General features: G+C 41.3%; 1 protein-coding gene across 3 annotated transcripts in view; it reads right to left on the bottom strand.

The window, feature by feature from the left end:
- PPARGC1A (PPARG coactivator 1 alpha) overlaps positions 1-16,619 on the bottom strand; it is a 652,154-nt gene that overhangs the window by 336,850 nt on the left and 298,685 nt on the right. Inside the window, exon 1 of one of the 3 annotated variants that reach the window (XM_081924455.1) lies at positions 15,080-15,179. The exons of the other annotated variants lie outside the window; for them this stretch is intronic. Within the exon in view, the coding sequence (XP_081780581.1) occupies positions 15,080-15,160 (81 nt within the window). The 5' untranslated portion in view covers positions 15,161-15,179. Of the gene's footprint in view, positions 1-15,079; positions 15,180-16,619 lie in introns of those variants that run through there. 3 annotated transcript variants of the gene reach the window in all.

The raw sequence follows: 16,619 nt of genomic DNA, 5'->3' as shown, positions 1-16,619 counted from the left end.
ACAGCTCAATCGGAGAAAATGGCAACCCACAGAAAACCCAAATGTCCATTTGCTCCAATTCCGCTTTAAAGAACAGGTTTTCGCAAGGAAAGCTCGAGGGCAAAATAAAAAGAGGGCAGGGAGCACTTGGACACAGCTTTAAAGTGTAGACCTTTGCCTGGAAAGAATGGGGCAAAAGCTAAGTGTGGATAAGGCCTGGATCATGTCCCCAACTAAAACTGATTATGCCCCAGAGAAGTCACTGCAGCAAATGGCAGCTTCAGGAGCAAATAGAAACTTCAGGGGGCTTTTGGGGCAAGGAAATGACATGGAGAGTTCAGCCCTTTTTTCCCTACACCATGATCCCAATCCAGACCACTCCTCTTCCCTGGCAGTTGCTATTTTGAACATGCATGTGCACACATGCACGCACACTGTATTTGTAGCATGCATTTGTCCTCAGCCCAATTTGAACAAAGAGATTAACCCCTTGCAGGAACTTGGGAGCTCTTCCTTTAGCATTTTGCAATTTTGTTCCCTGCATGGTGCCTCAGTTACAGTCACATTATGCTCCCGGAACTGGTGAAAGGGTAGCAGTTGAATGCTACCCTTCCTGATGGTGAAAATCATGCTCCCTTTATATATTAAAAAAGTCTGGAGAAGAGGCTTCTATTTCAGGGACTCCTATTTTGGGGGACACTCTCAGATTTGAGCAAAAACCGTTCCTTTGTGAACTTTCAGCTCAGAAATCTCATTTCCCACCTCTCCAACTCCACTCCTTTTCCTCTTATTAAGTATAATAAAAATATGACCTTTAAGTTACTTTGCCAACCTTTGGATGTGTTCAGATAGTTTCACTCTTTACTTGGGAAGCCTCACTTTGAGCAAAGTTTGTGATTTCTCTGCCCTTCTATGCCGTTCTGTCTTTTCAAGCTTTCTGTGTACAACCAGACTCCCATATTTAGAAGTATACCATGGCTTACATTTCCACACTCCATTTAGAACCAAGTTCATTGCTCCATAACGACCTGGTTCCCTTCTCTCCACATCAACAGCATTCTCACAGCCGTTAGAAGGATCCATTCCCCCTTCCTTATTCCCAGAAGTGAGTTAAATCTAGGGCAATATGTCCTGAAAAATTATTTAAGTCCCAGAAAAAAAACACAACCCTAAAGCTTTTGTGTTTTTCTCTTTAGCAGAGAGTGATAGCTCAAGCCAGCACTGGGAGCGTAACTTGTTACAAGCCATGCTCCTATTCCTTATGGTTGTTTTATACACCCAAAAACACTTTTGGAAAGACAAAACTCTTGACCTAACACGAAGCACCAAGTCCCACAAGACTCCAAACTCCAAAAAATCTAAATCTGATAAGACTGACTGTTCTTTTCTAAGAAAACATGCAGGTGAAAAGCAGAAAAAATAAATAAATAAAAGATGCTCCAAATGTGATCTGCCATTGCAGATGGCTGTTTTCTTCACAATGGTAACCGTTACATCGCTTCAAATATTTTTGCTCTTTTGATACCACTTATACAGCTAACTTATAGATGGGAAATCACTTCCACAAATATTTAAGAAACATATATTTTGTCGCTGGAATGTTTTAGAGCTTTTATTGTCAGCTCCTTATTTTAAAAACAATCTTTACCCACATATTCAAATACCAAAAAGATTGTAATGAACGAAGATGACTGGAATGGGAGATGAGAGCATCAAGTATATATAGGCAAAACTTAAGGCATGTATTGAATCCTGATCACCAATTAGGCTCTGACATTACAAGAGTGCTGGGCAGTAGGCCAATCACCTCACTTCTGCCCTCCTCCTCCTCTGGTGGTCTGCTGACTAGTTTTGTCATATAGACCAGAGATGGGGAAACCTTTGCCATTCCACACAATGTTGTTGGACTACACCAGTCATCCCTGACCACTGACTATGCTGGCTGCAGCTGATGGGAGTTCAGAGTCCAACAGCAACAACCCCTCATTTAGGGTGCAAGTCTGCAGGCAAAGTTCTTCAGCATCTTCTAATAGGCAGCAATTTTTGAGGGCTGGGGCTCACAAAATGACAGTACTATATAGACTATGCCTTCCACATCCCAGTTATGTCACCCTCTGGATTAGAAACTGTGGGGGCAGCCTGCAGAGAACATACTACTCCAGCTGCTGATCTCTAATATTGAGTTAAATCAAATCTGGATTAGGGATATGGAATCTGTCCTCTCTAGATGTTGTTGGACAACAGTTCACATCATCCCTGACCACTGTCCATGTTAGGTAGGTCTGATGGGAGCACAGGTTCCCCATCCCTTGTCTAGGTGAAACATATAAACCATTGGTCTTCAACTGGTAGGTGAGGACCCATCAGTGGGTCATGGCCTGATCCAAGATGGTCGCAACAGGAGCACTACCACCACCCGCATATAGGGTAGAAGATTAAGAGATGGGTCTCCAATTGCATGTTTTCGTTAAAAGTGGATCCCAGGTCTAATCTAAACTACTGATCTAAATAACCACAGATTTTAATTGCAGAAGAAACTTTCTTAATCATTCCAGATCCCTTCTTTCTCTCCCATGTTGTCTAGGGTCTCATACCAACTCTATTGTTCTATAACAATGGACAAAAGCAACTCCTGAACAGGAAGAAAAATTCTACTTCCTCCTTTACACCTGAACCTTCACAGGCGCAGGAACACAATACAAGACTTCCATCTCCAAAATACCTCACCACTACCACTCTTAGGGGACGCGGGTGGTGCTGTGGGTTAAACCACAGAGCCTAGGACTTGCCGATCAGAAGGTCAGCGGTTCGAATCCCTGCAACGGGGTGAGCTCCTGTTGCTTGGTCCCAGCTCCTGCCAACCTAGCAGTTCGAAAGCACACCAAAGTGCAAGTAGATAAATAGTTACCGCTCAGGCGGGAAGGTAAACGGCGTTTCCGTGCGCTGCTCTGGTTCGCCAGAAGCGGCTTAGTCATGCTGGCCACATGACCCAGAAGCTGTACACCGGCTCCCTTGGCCAATAAAGCGAGATGAGTGCCGCAACCCCAAAGTTGGCCACGACTGGACATAATGGTCAGGGGTCCCTTTACCTTTTCATTTGCCACTCTTACACCTGTTCTCAATGCAGGAAGGATATCACGGAACCATGTGTGATGGTGTTTATAAGACTCAGGGAGATTTTCTAGCTCTTTTGGATGCCTGAGGCATTTCTAGACCTTCCCCTTCACTCAGAAATGTTATTGCATATTTCACCTCCACTTTCAAAAGGCTGCTAATTTTTTCAAAGGCAAATATGCATCTTGTCAGGTCTAGAACTTTAAATTTGAAACTCCCACACTGCGAGGGGGGAATGGGGAAACTGATCTTCTACTTTCCCTTATATTTAAGTGAGAATGGAGGTGCCATATTAGTTTTTCTTTATCTGATAAAAGTCTTGTACCTGTGAGTTCCAATTAGTGCCACAGAGAGAGAGAGAGACTGCTGCATAACTGCTGAGTCTTTGGTCTGTTATTGTTTTGGTGGGGGTTTTTGCGTTGTCAAAGGGAGAACTGTTATTGCTTCCCCAAACCTAGAATTCCTCTGTGTTACCCTGAAATGTTTGCTGCTTTCTAACTAGAAAGGGCTTCTTCTATTGCCATTTTAAGGCTGAAATCCAAATAACACTTCCTGGAGAATAAATCCCATTGTACTCCTCAAAACTTTTTATTCTGAGTAAACAGGTAATGGATCACTCTGAATGATTATAACAAACATAAAGCAAAGACAGAAATCAATTCATTCTTAGTTTAGGAAGAGTTCTATGCAGTTCCAAAGCTGGCATACATTGTAAATCTTGATGTAAAAAAAATATATTGTATATTACTATCTCCATTTTAATTATTTACCTAAAGATATTAACTCTGGATTGGAGCACGTTCTAAAACAAATGCTGTTTTAATTTGCTTTAGGCAACAAAGACCAGCAGATATTTTAGTGGATGAAGTTTTGTCTTTTAATTGGTTTATGAAGACGAAGCATATGCCATGACACAGTTAAATGATTAACAGATTCCCACGAATGCCTTTGGCATTGAATATCTATACATTCATTAGCCCAAACAATTCATCTTCTTGATAAAAACTAAAATTAGCAATAGAGCAGGTTTACTTTTTATGATTAATAAATGATAAAAAATCTAAATTATCCCATCTGAAGCGACTGCTTTCTTAGCTATTAATTTTAGATTTATCAGTTTCTATAATCCATGCTATTAAGTTTAAAAATCAATTTTCCTCAAATATTGTTTTAATATGCTAAGAAAAGCAAATATATTACATGGAAAGAAGTGCCTCAATTAAAAACAAACAAACAAATATTCGTTTTAGGGCCATTTCTAAATCAAGCTACAAAGAGACGGAACATTTGATATATACATATATCATTTTTTTTGGAGTAGATGCAATACATGAATGTGCCTATGTGATAAATTATAACTAACACACACACACACACACACACACACACACACACACAACCAGATTAGTAATAAAGCATCTGCAGGAAACAGAGAATCCACCTTGCTTTCATTTTACAGGATTGTTTACATTTCTTTTGGGGGGAAATGCAGACCCCAGATAAATTGGAAAAACAGCCCTCCTCATCCCTGGCACCCTATCCCCAGAGCTTCTCAAGAAGAACTGCTGCCTTGGCCTATGAGTGATACAAAAGGATGTGCAAGGACAAGAGCAGGGCTTTTTGACGAATGGTCCTGGTGCCTTGTGAAAGCTATGTTGCTTCTTTTCCTGCCATTGGTCTTTGAATTTAATTTTTCTGTGGGGATATTTTTAAAATATGAAAACCACTTCTGGGTTTAAAGCAGGATGTAAAAATTTACACACAAAACCCAAACCTACTGAAAGTCTGGAGTCAGCAAGTGCTCTTTCCTAATGATCCTCAAGCGCTAGGCACATAACAGGCGTAAGTATTGTATGTGGAATGAGAGAACCTAAGCATCACTTCCCCTGGAGTTTATTTACAACCCTCTAAATGGAAAAGGTGTACCAATGGTAAGAGAGGCAAAGAACAGGGCATTCTCTCTTGTGGCTACAGGTGTAAGAAGGCATCATCTTCCATTCTGCTTGAGTTCCCTGTATGCAGAACTGTTTCTGTTTCACTGCAGCTCCTCTTCCAACCCAAAACTATGCTATTCATCTCACTGTCTGCTGTGGTGAAATTACCGTATTTTTTGCACCATAACACTCACTTTTTTCGTCCTAGAAAGTAAGGGGAAATGTCTGTGCGTGTTATGGAGGAAATGCCTATGGGTGGCATGTCTACGGATTTTCTTCCTCTAAAACCTACGTGTGTGTTATGGTAGGGTGCGTGTTATAGAGCGAAAAATACGGTATGTCAATTATATTGCTGTTATGTTATTCCACCCCATTCATTTTGCAAACGACGTGACAGTGTTTTGTCTTACCTATGACACCCTTGTACCTAACTAATATTGATACAGTGGTACCTCGGGTTAAGTACTTAATTCGTTCCGGAGGTCCGTTCTTAACCTGAAACTGTTCTTAACCTGAAGCACCACTTGAGCTAATGGGGCCTCCCGCTGCTGCCGCACCACGGCCGCACGATTTCTGTTCTCATCCTGAAGCAAAGTTCTTAATCTGAGGTACTATTTCTGGGTTAGCGGAGTCTGTAACCTGAACCGTCTGTAACCCGAGGTACCACTGTACTAGTGACATGGGGAAAGGGAGCAAGAGACTTGTTGTGAGTGTCCTGTTCTCACATGAACCTGGAATGTGTTGGTGGTGGTGGGGAATCTGATACAAAGAAGTGCAAGTAGATCCCTTCCATGTGCACAGCCGAAACACGACCACCCACACAGCATCCTGCTGTTTCCTGGACACGAGTGATTAGCTTTGATGGAACCATCCCATTTTATGTTTTGGGGCCCGTCTCCTCAAAGCACCCTACCCTCTGGTACCTTTCTGCCCATTCTGAGCATGTTGCAGGGATTTCTGCACCTCTGGGCTACACCTTTAAAAATCCAGAGAAAATTTGATTCTAACATTTTGTCTAAAATGTATAAACTCCTGCTTGAATGGCATTTGGAGGACGAGGAGGTTAAGTCGGTTATGATTCACTGGGCCAAATATTTTGGGTATAATATACAGCTGAGTGATTGGGTAAAAATATAGAAAGAAGGTTTAAAATTGACTGCATTCAATGCCCTAAAAGAAAATGTGATGAAAATGATGTATAGATGGTATATAACTCCTGTCAAGTTAGCGAAAATGTATAAAGTTAGTAATAATTGTTGGAAATGTAAAGAAAAAGAGGGAACATTTTATCACATGTGGTGGAAATATAAAAAGGTGAAATGCTTCTGGGAGATGATATATAATGAAATGAAAAAATCTGTTGAAATATACATTCCTAAAGAAACCAGAAGCATTTTTACTGGGCATTGTGGGGAGTGATATAAATAGAAAGGAATGTAAGCTTTATTTAATAATAACAGCAGCAAGAATATTACTGGCCCAAAAATGGAAGCAAGAAGAATTACCAACGATTGAAGAATGGAGAATGTAGTTAATGGACTATGCAGAACTAGATAAACTAACAGGAAGGATTCGAAACCAGTGCGACCATAAATTCACGGAAGACTGGAGTAAATTTACAGACTACTTGAAAAGTATTTGTGAAGATCAGACAACGTTTGTAGGTTTGCAAGAAGTTTTGTGAGGAGTATTATTGGAAGTACTGCAAAGATGGAGAAGGGGAAGGATGATTTTTTAAGAGATGTAAAGGCAATATAAAGTTAAGAAATGCATAAGAAGTGGTTAAAAAGGTGGATCATCAGAGGTGCTGATGGAAGTCTAAAAAGATTGTATAAGTGATAAGTTTTGTGGTACATTTTATAATATATAAAAAATCCAGAGAAAATCTGAATTAAACATTTTAAAAAGTATAGGCGCACATTTTGATGATGATGATGTCAGGTATCAGGTAAGCAGGATGAAAAACTTGCATGCAGCAGCAGCACCAATTCCCCCAATAATGCTCCACCTGGAAGCCTTCTTGTTCCATAGAACACATGCCTGCCCTTCATTTGCCATACACTGACAACACAGACCTATGGAAGGCAAAAGAAGTCAAGGTGATACTTGAGAAAGTGTGAATATGCGGTGCATGAGCAAGTAATTAAAGTGAAATTGGGCCTGAGTGCCCTTAACTTTCAACTGCATTCTAACAGGAACTTCTCCTTAAATAACTATTTGCCCAGTTCTGTTGCTAGTACATGCTTACAGTAAATGCTGCTATCCAGAGTGCAATTTATCATGGCAGAAAGGTAGCCTAATAGGAAAGATTGTTGCACTGCATATTAGCAACCTGTGTCTCAAAGCACTCCAAGTCTCACTTAAACCTCACAAACAAACAGTATCAACCAAATATACAGCAACTTGTGCATTCTGCTGGCAGAATCGCTTTGTAACATCCAAAGAAGATGTTGCATGTGGAACAGTGCGCCCATATATAGCTCACATATGGTCCCCGTGAAAACATCAAAATGAATGGCCACCTGTTAGACTCACAAATTATTACATATCTGATTGGTTGCAATTAATTGTAATATCCAACCGCCTCTTAAATGGAACTTGGTTTGGAGGGATTTGAAAATCATTTTAATATTGTATATTTTTGCTAGTATAAAAAAATGTGGCTACATAGCAAAAGCCCTAAGCATTTCCAAAGACAGTCAACAGTGATCACTTTTGAAAATGATGTGATGAAATGGATTGCTCAGAGGGCTGGGGTGATTGTATGTATATGTTCATATGAGAGTAAAGCCATGTTTTATAGCCAAGTCCCAGTGTAAGACGTTTCAAAATAAAAGACCCCGATCTGACTTCTTTACTAGTTTAACTAAAAAGCCTCCTTATAAATCAATAGTATAAATAAAAACTGCACAAATGCTTCTGCAGCTGGCAATACATTAAGAATAATTGACCTTGTCCTTTCAAAAGAATAAATATATTTAGATCACAACTGCTTGAGAGCGCAGAGCAAAAATTGTACGATTCATAAGGCTGTCCTGGGGTTTTGCTTTAAAACAAAAAACAGACCAATGAAAACCTCCCAAAAACAGTGATCATAAGAGAAAACTTGCTCATGCCATTATGTACCACCCCACTTTACAGTATTGAATTATCTACATCTCTTAGGGTATATTCAAATGTGTCGATTATTGCATTCATTTTCCTGGTTATGTGAACACTTATATCCAGGTTTCATTACCTGTTGTGTTAAGGAACTGTGGCTTCCTTATTGATATACTGACATGTCATGCTAAATTTCATTCGCATCACTGGCCGTGGTGTGAAACAACCACAGACATCGCTAGACATGTTGCCACCTTTTAATGCAAATTTGTGACTCTGTTCCCACCCCCAGACTGCCATGATTTGGGGAGTGAATGGGGCTGCAAACAGATTTTTTCTTTTCATGGAAATGTGTGCTAAACTTCCACTAGATTTCCAGAACTGGCTTTTACATCGTGTGAAAAGAGCAGAAATTATCAGGTTAGGAAGCAGCAGTAAATGGAATACATCCTTATTATCAAATGTCTCGTCACCGCACTAAAGATGAAAAAAACTGTGGCATATCTACAAGGTAGGTTTTTTACATCTTCAACAGGGAGCATGTGAGGCCATATTGTTATCTGAGTTGCATTAAACAGATGCAGCTCCCATTTAATGGAAACTGAAAAGAGAAATGAATATGTTGAAAGACATACAAAAATACTCATGTAAGTAATTCTGTAGTTACTTACTTCAGTATTCATATGGTTTGGGCTGGTGGTGAAGGGAGTTTCAGCGTTCTAGAAGATGCCTATCATTTTTGTTCATTTAATGATGGAACTCTTATATTTTAACTAGCTGGTATAGAAAACCAGAATCCAGCCCTAACAAAGGATGCCTGGCACAGTGAGAAGCTATTTCTGTAGTCTCACTTTTTAAGAACAATGGGGATATCCAAGATTGCAGAAACGGCAGGCGCATTAAGCTAATGAACCATGTAATGAGATGTGTGGGTGGGGAAAACACTGTAGAAGAGTAGATGGGGATGGATGACAATTCTAACAAGGTTTGGTTTAGGCCAAGAAGGAGTATAAGACATATTTGGTTGCAACCAGAGTAAGTTAGCTGGAACTTGGGTCCTACTGAAATCCATGGAACAAGTGAGGTGAGTTAAGTCCTGTTTATTTCAACTGAAACTAACCTATGGTTGTATCTGATCAAGTCATCCCATGAGTGCAGCCTTTCTCAAACTTGGGCCCCCCGAGGTTGTTGGACTACAACTCCCATCCTCCCTAGCTACCAGGACCAGTGGTCAAGGATGATGGGAGTTGTAGTCCCACAACATCTGGGGACCCAAGTTGAAGAAAGGCTGCATTAGTGCAAGGACTTCTGCCTGTGCAATGGGACTTCCTCTGCACTTCCTCTGCACTTCCCCAAAGCTTTGGTGCTTACAACTTTAGGTTTAAATCTATAATCCCCCAACATACATTTCTAAGCAACCAGTTGGGATCAGTGAAGAGGCACATATATGATTAGCTGTTGACATTTCACTGTTTTTGGGGGGGAGAGAATTCACCTGTGGTTTCATTATCTAAAAGGGATAATGAAAGACCATGCTATTCAACATCTTCCAAAATGTGATGCTCTCCTAATAATAATCTGAATTCTGAATCCTTTGGTTATATGTGAATATATTATGTGAATATCTGTACAGTATTACATATATGAAATATTGACTACGAAGCAACCTGTTGAACCACCAGGAAGACTGAATTTGTTCTTAAAGTATATGGTTATTGCTAATAAACTTGACTAAAATCCCAGTCATTTCAATCAGAGTTTAGTATATTATTCCACTGAATTCAGTTGTACTTAAAAGTGCTTCACTTAGACTGAATTGTGTGCAGTTTATTCATTCATTGCTTTCAAATGAAAGTGGCATTTGCTTTCTTGAGGGAAAGAAAACCAACTTGTCTTAAATCCAAACTTTAGTAGCTTAAAGTTTTTGCCTTTCTTTTTTTAAGTCACGCTGAATACAGGAGAAGAGTTCCTTTAGGCTAAATGCTTATTAATTTAAGAACAGAAATTTTATAAGCTTTAGGAGAGATTATGCAGACCACAGAACAAGTGCGTTTACACATTACTTTAGTTCAATGGTTTATATAACTTCTATATCAAAAACGATAGTGTTGTATAACAGGATAATTTCACATATATAAACAAGCATATTTGTAGTACTATCAAATTAGTACTTTTCCACATAACATAAAAGGTTGCCAGAGAGCTGGGAGCCAACTAATTTCATCTTTGACATGTAAGGGCTGCAACGAGGCATATGCTTGGATTGTTTTAAATCCTACTGAAGTATATTGGATTTAAACATCCTTGATGCTCACAGGATTGTATTTCAGCTCTTTTTCTTTTTTGGTCACAAAACTTTCCAGTTAGGATCTTTGGTAAACAAAATTCAGGAAGTGAAATTTGAGGTGAATCTGAGGGCTCCTCATTTTAAATATTTGATAAATTTCAAGAGAAAGCACAACAAAACTGGGGAGATTTCTTGGGAATGGGGCAGGTTCTACGCATCACTAATTTAAATATAATGTAAAGGTGATTAATTTCTTTCAAATACAGCATAGTAACTGTAAAAGGGAAAAGTAACTTTTCACAATAACTGAATGGTTGAAACCTACAAAACAAAAGCTTATCCAGTGTGTTTGTGATGTAATTAATTATCCAATATTAATATTTTAGATTTCATTTGTGTCTGTCATTCTCTGTGGAAACCATTTTTAGAATTCCACAGAAACTAAGAAATAAACCCAGGGCACAGGTGGTCCAGAAGCAGATAACAAACTGAAACATGACCTGAGAAGAAAACTGCAAGTATTTGAGATCTCAGCATGTCAGCAGGAGAAATTGCTGCACTGACAAGCCACCGCGATTAGGATGTTTCTCATCTCTTGGGACTTTTTGACCTATATATTTTCCAATCCTATTTATGTAAGTGATTCTCACATTTTGCATCATCTAGAGTCAGACTGACATATCTGGGGACTTTTAACAGAAATTGACCTTGTATGTGCAAGGTGGGAAGAAAAATATATTCTGCCTTTTTTGGCACCTGAAAAAGAGACACACACAAACACACACACACACAGAGAGAGAGAGAGAGAGAGAGAGAGAGAGAGAGAGAGAGAGAGGGAGAGAGAGAGACTAAAAATATTGGCCCAATAAGAGTTGTTCTGTGTCAGCTTGTGAAGTCAAACCACTGCAGTAGAAGCTTCAAAGTGGCCTCTCTGGAGCAAAGCCTGGGCAGTGTACATAGAGGTCCTAGGCTGCCCAGAAGACAAGACCTCCCTCTCAGCTTCACTGATGTGGTCCAAAGGAAAGCAGAGCAATAGGTTTGACGCCAGCTTGGCTGTAGGAGTTGCTGGAAGGAGGTGTACATGTCACCACACAACCGTCTCAGGGACACCAACTCTGGATGTGTCTAGGGCAGTGTTTCCCAACCTTGGGTCTCCAGCTGTTTTTGGACTACAGTTCCCATCATCCCTCACCACTGGTCTTGTCAGCTAGGAATGATGGGAGTTGTAGTCCAAAAACAGCTGGAGACCCAAGGTTGGGAAACACTGGTCTAGGGTTTACTCCTTAGCCTTTCCTTCTCCCAGAGATATCTGCAAGGCAGTGGAGGTTTAGGACCAGAGTTTTCCTTCTCCCTCTACAACACATGTAGAAACCATCTTATCGGCCATTGGGCCCACAATTGGTCTTGTCCGCTCCATCTGCTGAAGACTGTCTTTGCATGCAGTGGAAGTCCCTAACTCAACAAGGGTTTGAGACCCATCGGCTACACTCATCTGGTTTAGCTGGCCATTCAAAGCTGTTTTCCAGGATGTGGTCGCTGTCACATGCTGACAGCTTCTAGGGACGACGAGGGAGTGCTGGGTGCAGGGTGGGGACCAAAGGTGGAAAAACAACCCCAGAAGGAGTATGACAAGTACTACCCTTCCCCTAACACCCCAAACCCATCAAATAATAACAAGAACTACTACAACAAGAAGAGTATCACCAGGAGCAGTCGATGAGGAGGGATGCTGATGCTCCTTGGCTGAGGAGTTACTGCGACTTACCAAGGTCAGTGCTGTGCAAAAGCAATGGCAGAGCCAGTCTAGGACTTGCCCATTGGAAGGTCAGCAGTTTGAATCCCCATGACGGGGTGAGCTCCTGTTGCTCAGTCCCTGCTCCTGCCAACCTAGCAGTTCGAAAGCACGTCAAAGTGCAAGTAGATAAATAGGTATCACTCTGGTGGGAAGGTAAATGGCGTTTCCGTGTGCTGCTCTGGTTTTGCCAGAAGCAGCTTTGTCATGCTGGCCACATGACCCAGAAAAACTATCTGCAGACAAACGTCGGCTCCCTCGGCCAGTAAAGTGAGATGAGTGCCGCAACCCCAGAGTCGTTCTCAACTGGACTTAATAGTCAGGGGTCCTTTACCTTTACCTTATTACGGTAAACCAGTACTGTTTCAGTCGGGTGTGTGGGTGTGAAAGATGGTGTGGTGGCCAAAGGTTGCTTGGGGCTATTTAATAAGATCATAGAAGAAGCACATTTTTTAAAAGAGAACTTCCCAGCTCCTGCTCTTATCTCTTACATGGCATCCCGATATGTCATCCCATAATGCTCCAGTAATGCCCAAATCCAGTGATCACATGGCACAGACTGATCACATGAGACATACTGCGAACTGCCCCGAGATCTTCAGACGAAGGGTGGTATACAAATTTAATGAATAAAAATATAATAAAATAAAATGCTGGCAAATGCCCGCCTGGTCCCCATCAGTGACATGTTGGTTAGTGGATTCAGATGGTACTAGATTGTCGTGAAATGAAACAACCAGTGAGAGGCAATTATCATGCTCCAGTAACATTGGGGGAAAAAACTCTCTATTTAGAGAATTCTTGCAATGCATTTGCTGTGCTGAAACTTGACCTCCAATTTCTCAAAAGTTTTATTGCTCTGCAAATTGTTTCCATTTTTTCCCTGCCTCATTTGGGGGGCACCTGAGAGTGTCTTCAGAATTTTGGCTGGTGCAGGGATTAGGTCGTAAGAGAGGTGCTTTTTTATTCCTATCCAGTAAACATCTACAGTGGTACCTCGGGTTACATATGCTTCAGGTTACAGACTCTGCTAACCCAGAAATATTACCTCAGGTTAAGAACTTTGCTTCAGAATGAGAACAGAAATCGGGCTCCGACGGCGCGGCGGCAGCAGGAGGCCCCATTAGCTAAAGTGGTGCTTCAGGTTAAGAACAGTTTCAGGTTAAGTACGGACCTCCGGAACAAATTAAGTACTTAACCTGAGGTACCAATGTATTTAGCACTCTGCAACCTCCTTGCCTGCTCACCCTGACCATAAAAAGGCCCAGCGGAGTTCTGTCCTGATGTCTTCCTCATGGGTACTAAAACCCAACTGGTGGAATCTGGGCAGGATGAAGTTGAGACTACTGGTGAGATGTTCTGTAGAAGTCGTGGCACTCACAAACACCTCTAAGTAGAGCAAGTGTAACATCAACCCTGAACCCAGCCACAAGAATTTCACCAAATCTGATCATTTTAAAACACCATTTCTTTTTTCATTAATAGATGGATAATGGCTGGGGGGGAGGACAGGATACATTTTCAGCACAGCACTAAACAGTACTCTCTCAACAATTCTCAGAAGATGCCCTTGAACTCTAGGACAGGGCAGTGTTGCACGACCTTATATAAAGTGAAATCAAAACATTCATTTTTTATTATTAATATCCAAATCTCCTAGTGGCTAAAATCCACCAAGCATTTCTCTCACAGCACTATATGAACGTTAAGTTCTGTTCTGTGTATTATTCCAAAGTGTTGGATGACACCCAGTACAACCAAGGTCATTCTACAGTAGCACCGATTACTGTTATGGTTCTCTTTCTCAGTGTGAAATCGGGGGGAATCTGGTACATTTGAAATATATACATTTCCTTCTCGTTGAGGGGGGGAAAGGATTTTGTCGCGTGTGGCAATCTTTACTAGCCCTGTACTTTTGAGCAATTTCTCGTGACAGAAAGAGATTGTGTTAGCACTTTATCAGAATCTGTTAACAGCAGCAATCCCCCCCAAAAAACACAGCTTGTGAGGAGTGCCAAAAGAAGGGAGAAACTACCGTGTGACATATCTCTTCAATATTGTTGATTGTCTAATTAAAATGCACCAGAGCAGGAAAAAAAGTGCAGATATGCTGTGTAGGATGTAATGTAAAGAGCAATCAAAGCCACTCAGTGGTGCTTAGCAGAGGATTTCATTTATCGGCTTACAAAATGGAAATATCTAATTCCGCAAATTTGAAACAGGTATTTCGGAGTGTAAACAGTACTGCCTTGCAGTGCTCACCTAAATGAAAACTGCCTTTGCCTTGAGGGAGGGAATGAATGCATGCAAAACTGCTATTAGCCCGGTATAATAAGGCAAGCATGTACCGTGCTTTAAAAGGAAGGGTCACATCATTAAACGAGGTTAAAAGAAAACAAAACAAAACTCATTGTTACAAATTACTATGACACCGTGGAAGCAAAAGGGTGACAGGTGTTGCTTTCTGTTTTTATAATGCAATAAACTTGCAACTACACAAGAAGAGAGAGAAAAAGCTCCGTGCATTTCCTTTAACAGTGCAGAGCACACCTGCAGCTTGTTAATGTAAGTAGCATTATTAAGGGAAGTATAAATTTAGAAATGTCTACAGATTTTCAAAACCTTGCTTATCCCCACCCCCAACCCCTGCAATTTGAACTAAACAGATTTGGAATCGCCTAGCCATTCTTCCCAAGACAATGAAAACATAATGATCACTGATTCCCTGCGAATCGGCTTCCGCAAACTGCTGAGCTGCAAATCAACGAAGCATATTTCATTTGTACTTAGCCTGCAAAGTTTAGAGATTACTGGCACTTAAGACATAACAGCATACTTCCAAGCATTCACAGACACCTTTATATCACTGACCTGCCAGCTAGGCTCCCGTCGTAGCCCTTTTATCCAGTCTTCCTCCAAGTCCTTATTCTCCCTCGCGCGTGTTTCATCCATAGCAGATGTGGCTTGCACAATCTCGATTGGCCACTGGCTGTTAGACTCTCTTTGTAAGGCTTTTAACCACCGCGGCAGCAAGTGCAGTTCAGAGGCAGACTGTCATGAGGAAAATGTCATGCCTCAAAATGGGTTGGTTTTTTTCTCCTTCTCCTTTTGACATGAAGAGCCTGCTTTGTGGGTGTTGGGGGGGAGAGCCAAATCACACACAAAAAGTGTGAGTGCTCTCCAACATGTGCTGACAGGCCCCATAAGTGTCAGAGCTATAGCTAGGGAGTTCACCACAGCTTAGCTGGGGGGGGGGCAGGGGGAGTTTATGTGGCAAAGTTAATATATATAAAAAAGCCCATGTGGAGGCAAAAGGAGAATGTGATGCTAACAAAATAATTTCATTTTTTCCCCTACCTCAGATTCTTAGTGCGTGATGCTAATAAAGTACAATTTGAAAAAAGCGGGGAGGAGGGCAAATAAATAAATAATCCATAAATAACTACAGAATCCGCTTATAGGATAGTCAGTTTTGACAAGTATACATGATCCCATCATTCCGTCGCACTTTACAAGAAACAATACACAGAAAGGAGCTGTATGCTGATGATTGGAATCACCAAAGTTTACCCTCCACCCCAGTTGTTCATAGCCTCCAACATTTCTCCAATGAAAAAGGTAACGGACCCCTGACAGTTAAGTCCTGTCGCAAATGACTCTGGGGTTGCAGCGTTCATCTCGCTTTACAGGCTGAGGGAGCCGATGTTTTCCGCCAACAGTTTTTCCGGGTCATGTGGCCAGCATGACTAAGCCGCTTCTGGCACAACGGGACACAGAAACCAGAGCAGCGCACGGAAACACCATTTACCTTCCCGCCAGAGTGGTACCTATTCATCTACTTGCACTTTTTGGCAGGAGCTGGGACCGAGCAAAGGGCACTCATTCCATCACAGGGATTTGAACATAGGGGTATCCTATTCCATAAGAAGCAGAAAAAGAAGAGTGGATTTGATATCCCGCTTTATCACTACCCAAAGGAGTCTGAAAGCGGCTAACATTCTCCTTTCCCTTCCTCCCCCACAACAAACACTCTGTGAGGTGAGTGGGGCTGAGAGACTTCAAAGAAGTGTGACTGGCCCAAGGTGACCCAGCAGCTGCATGTGGAGGAGCGGAGACGCGAACCCGGTTCACCGGATTACAAGTCTACCACTCTTAACCACTACACCACAAATTAAAGCTCTCCACTTTGGGCTCTTCTGAGGCTTTTGATTTTGGCAAAAGCACATCTGCATCGTGTGACACATATCATGACCAACCACAGCTTCAAAATAATTAAATAAATGGGTTCCTGAAACAATGCATAATGTGGTCTAAAAAACAAATTTTCCTCTGCCAGAGCACGGTTTGACTTTAGCTCTCATGTTGCATTTTAAGGGAAAGAATGAACATGATAATCGGATACACATATGGG

The sequence above is a fragment of the Podarcis melisellensis genome, assembly GCF_964234715.1.
Source record: "Podarcis melisellensis genome assembly, chromosome: 9".
Lineage (NCBI taxonomy): Eukaryota > Metazoa > Chordata > Lepidosauria > Squamata > Lacertidae > Podarcis > Podarcis melisellensis.
The sequence above is the reverse complement of the archived record's forward strand: the minus strand, read 5'-3'. Positions and strand labels throughout refer to the sequence as shown.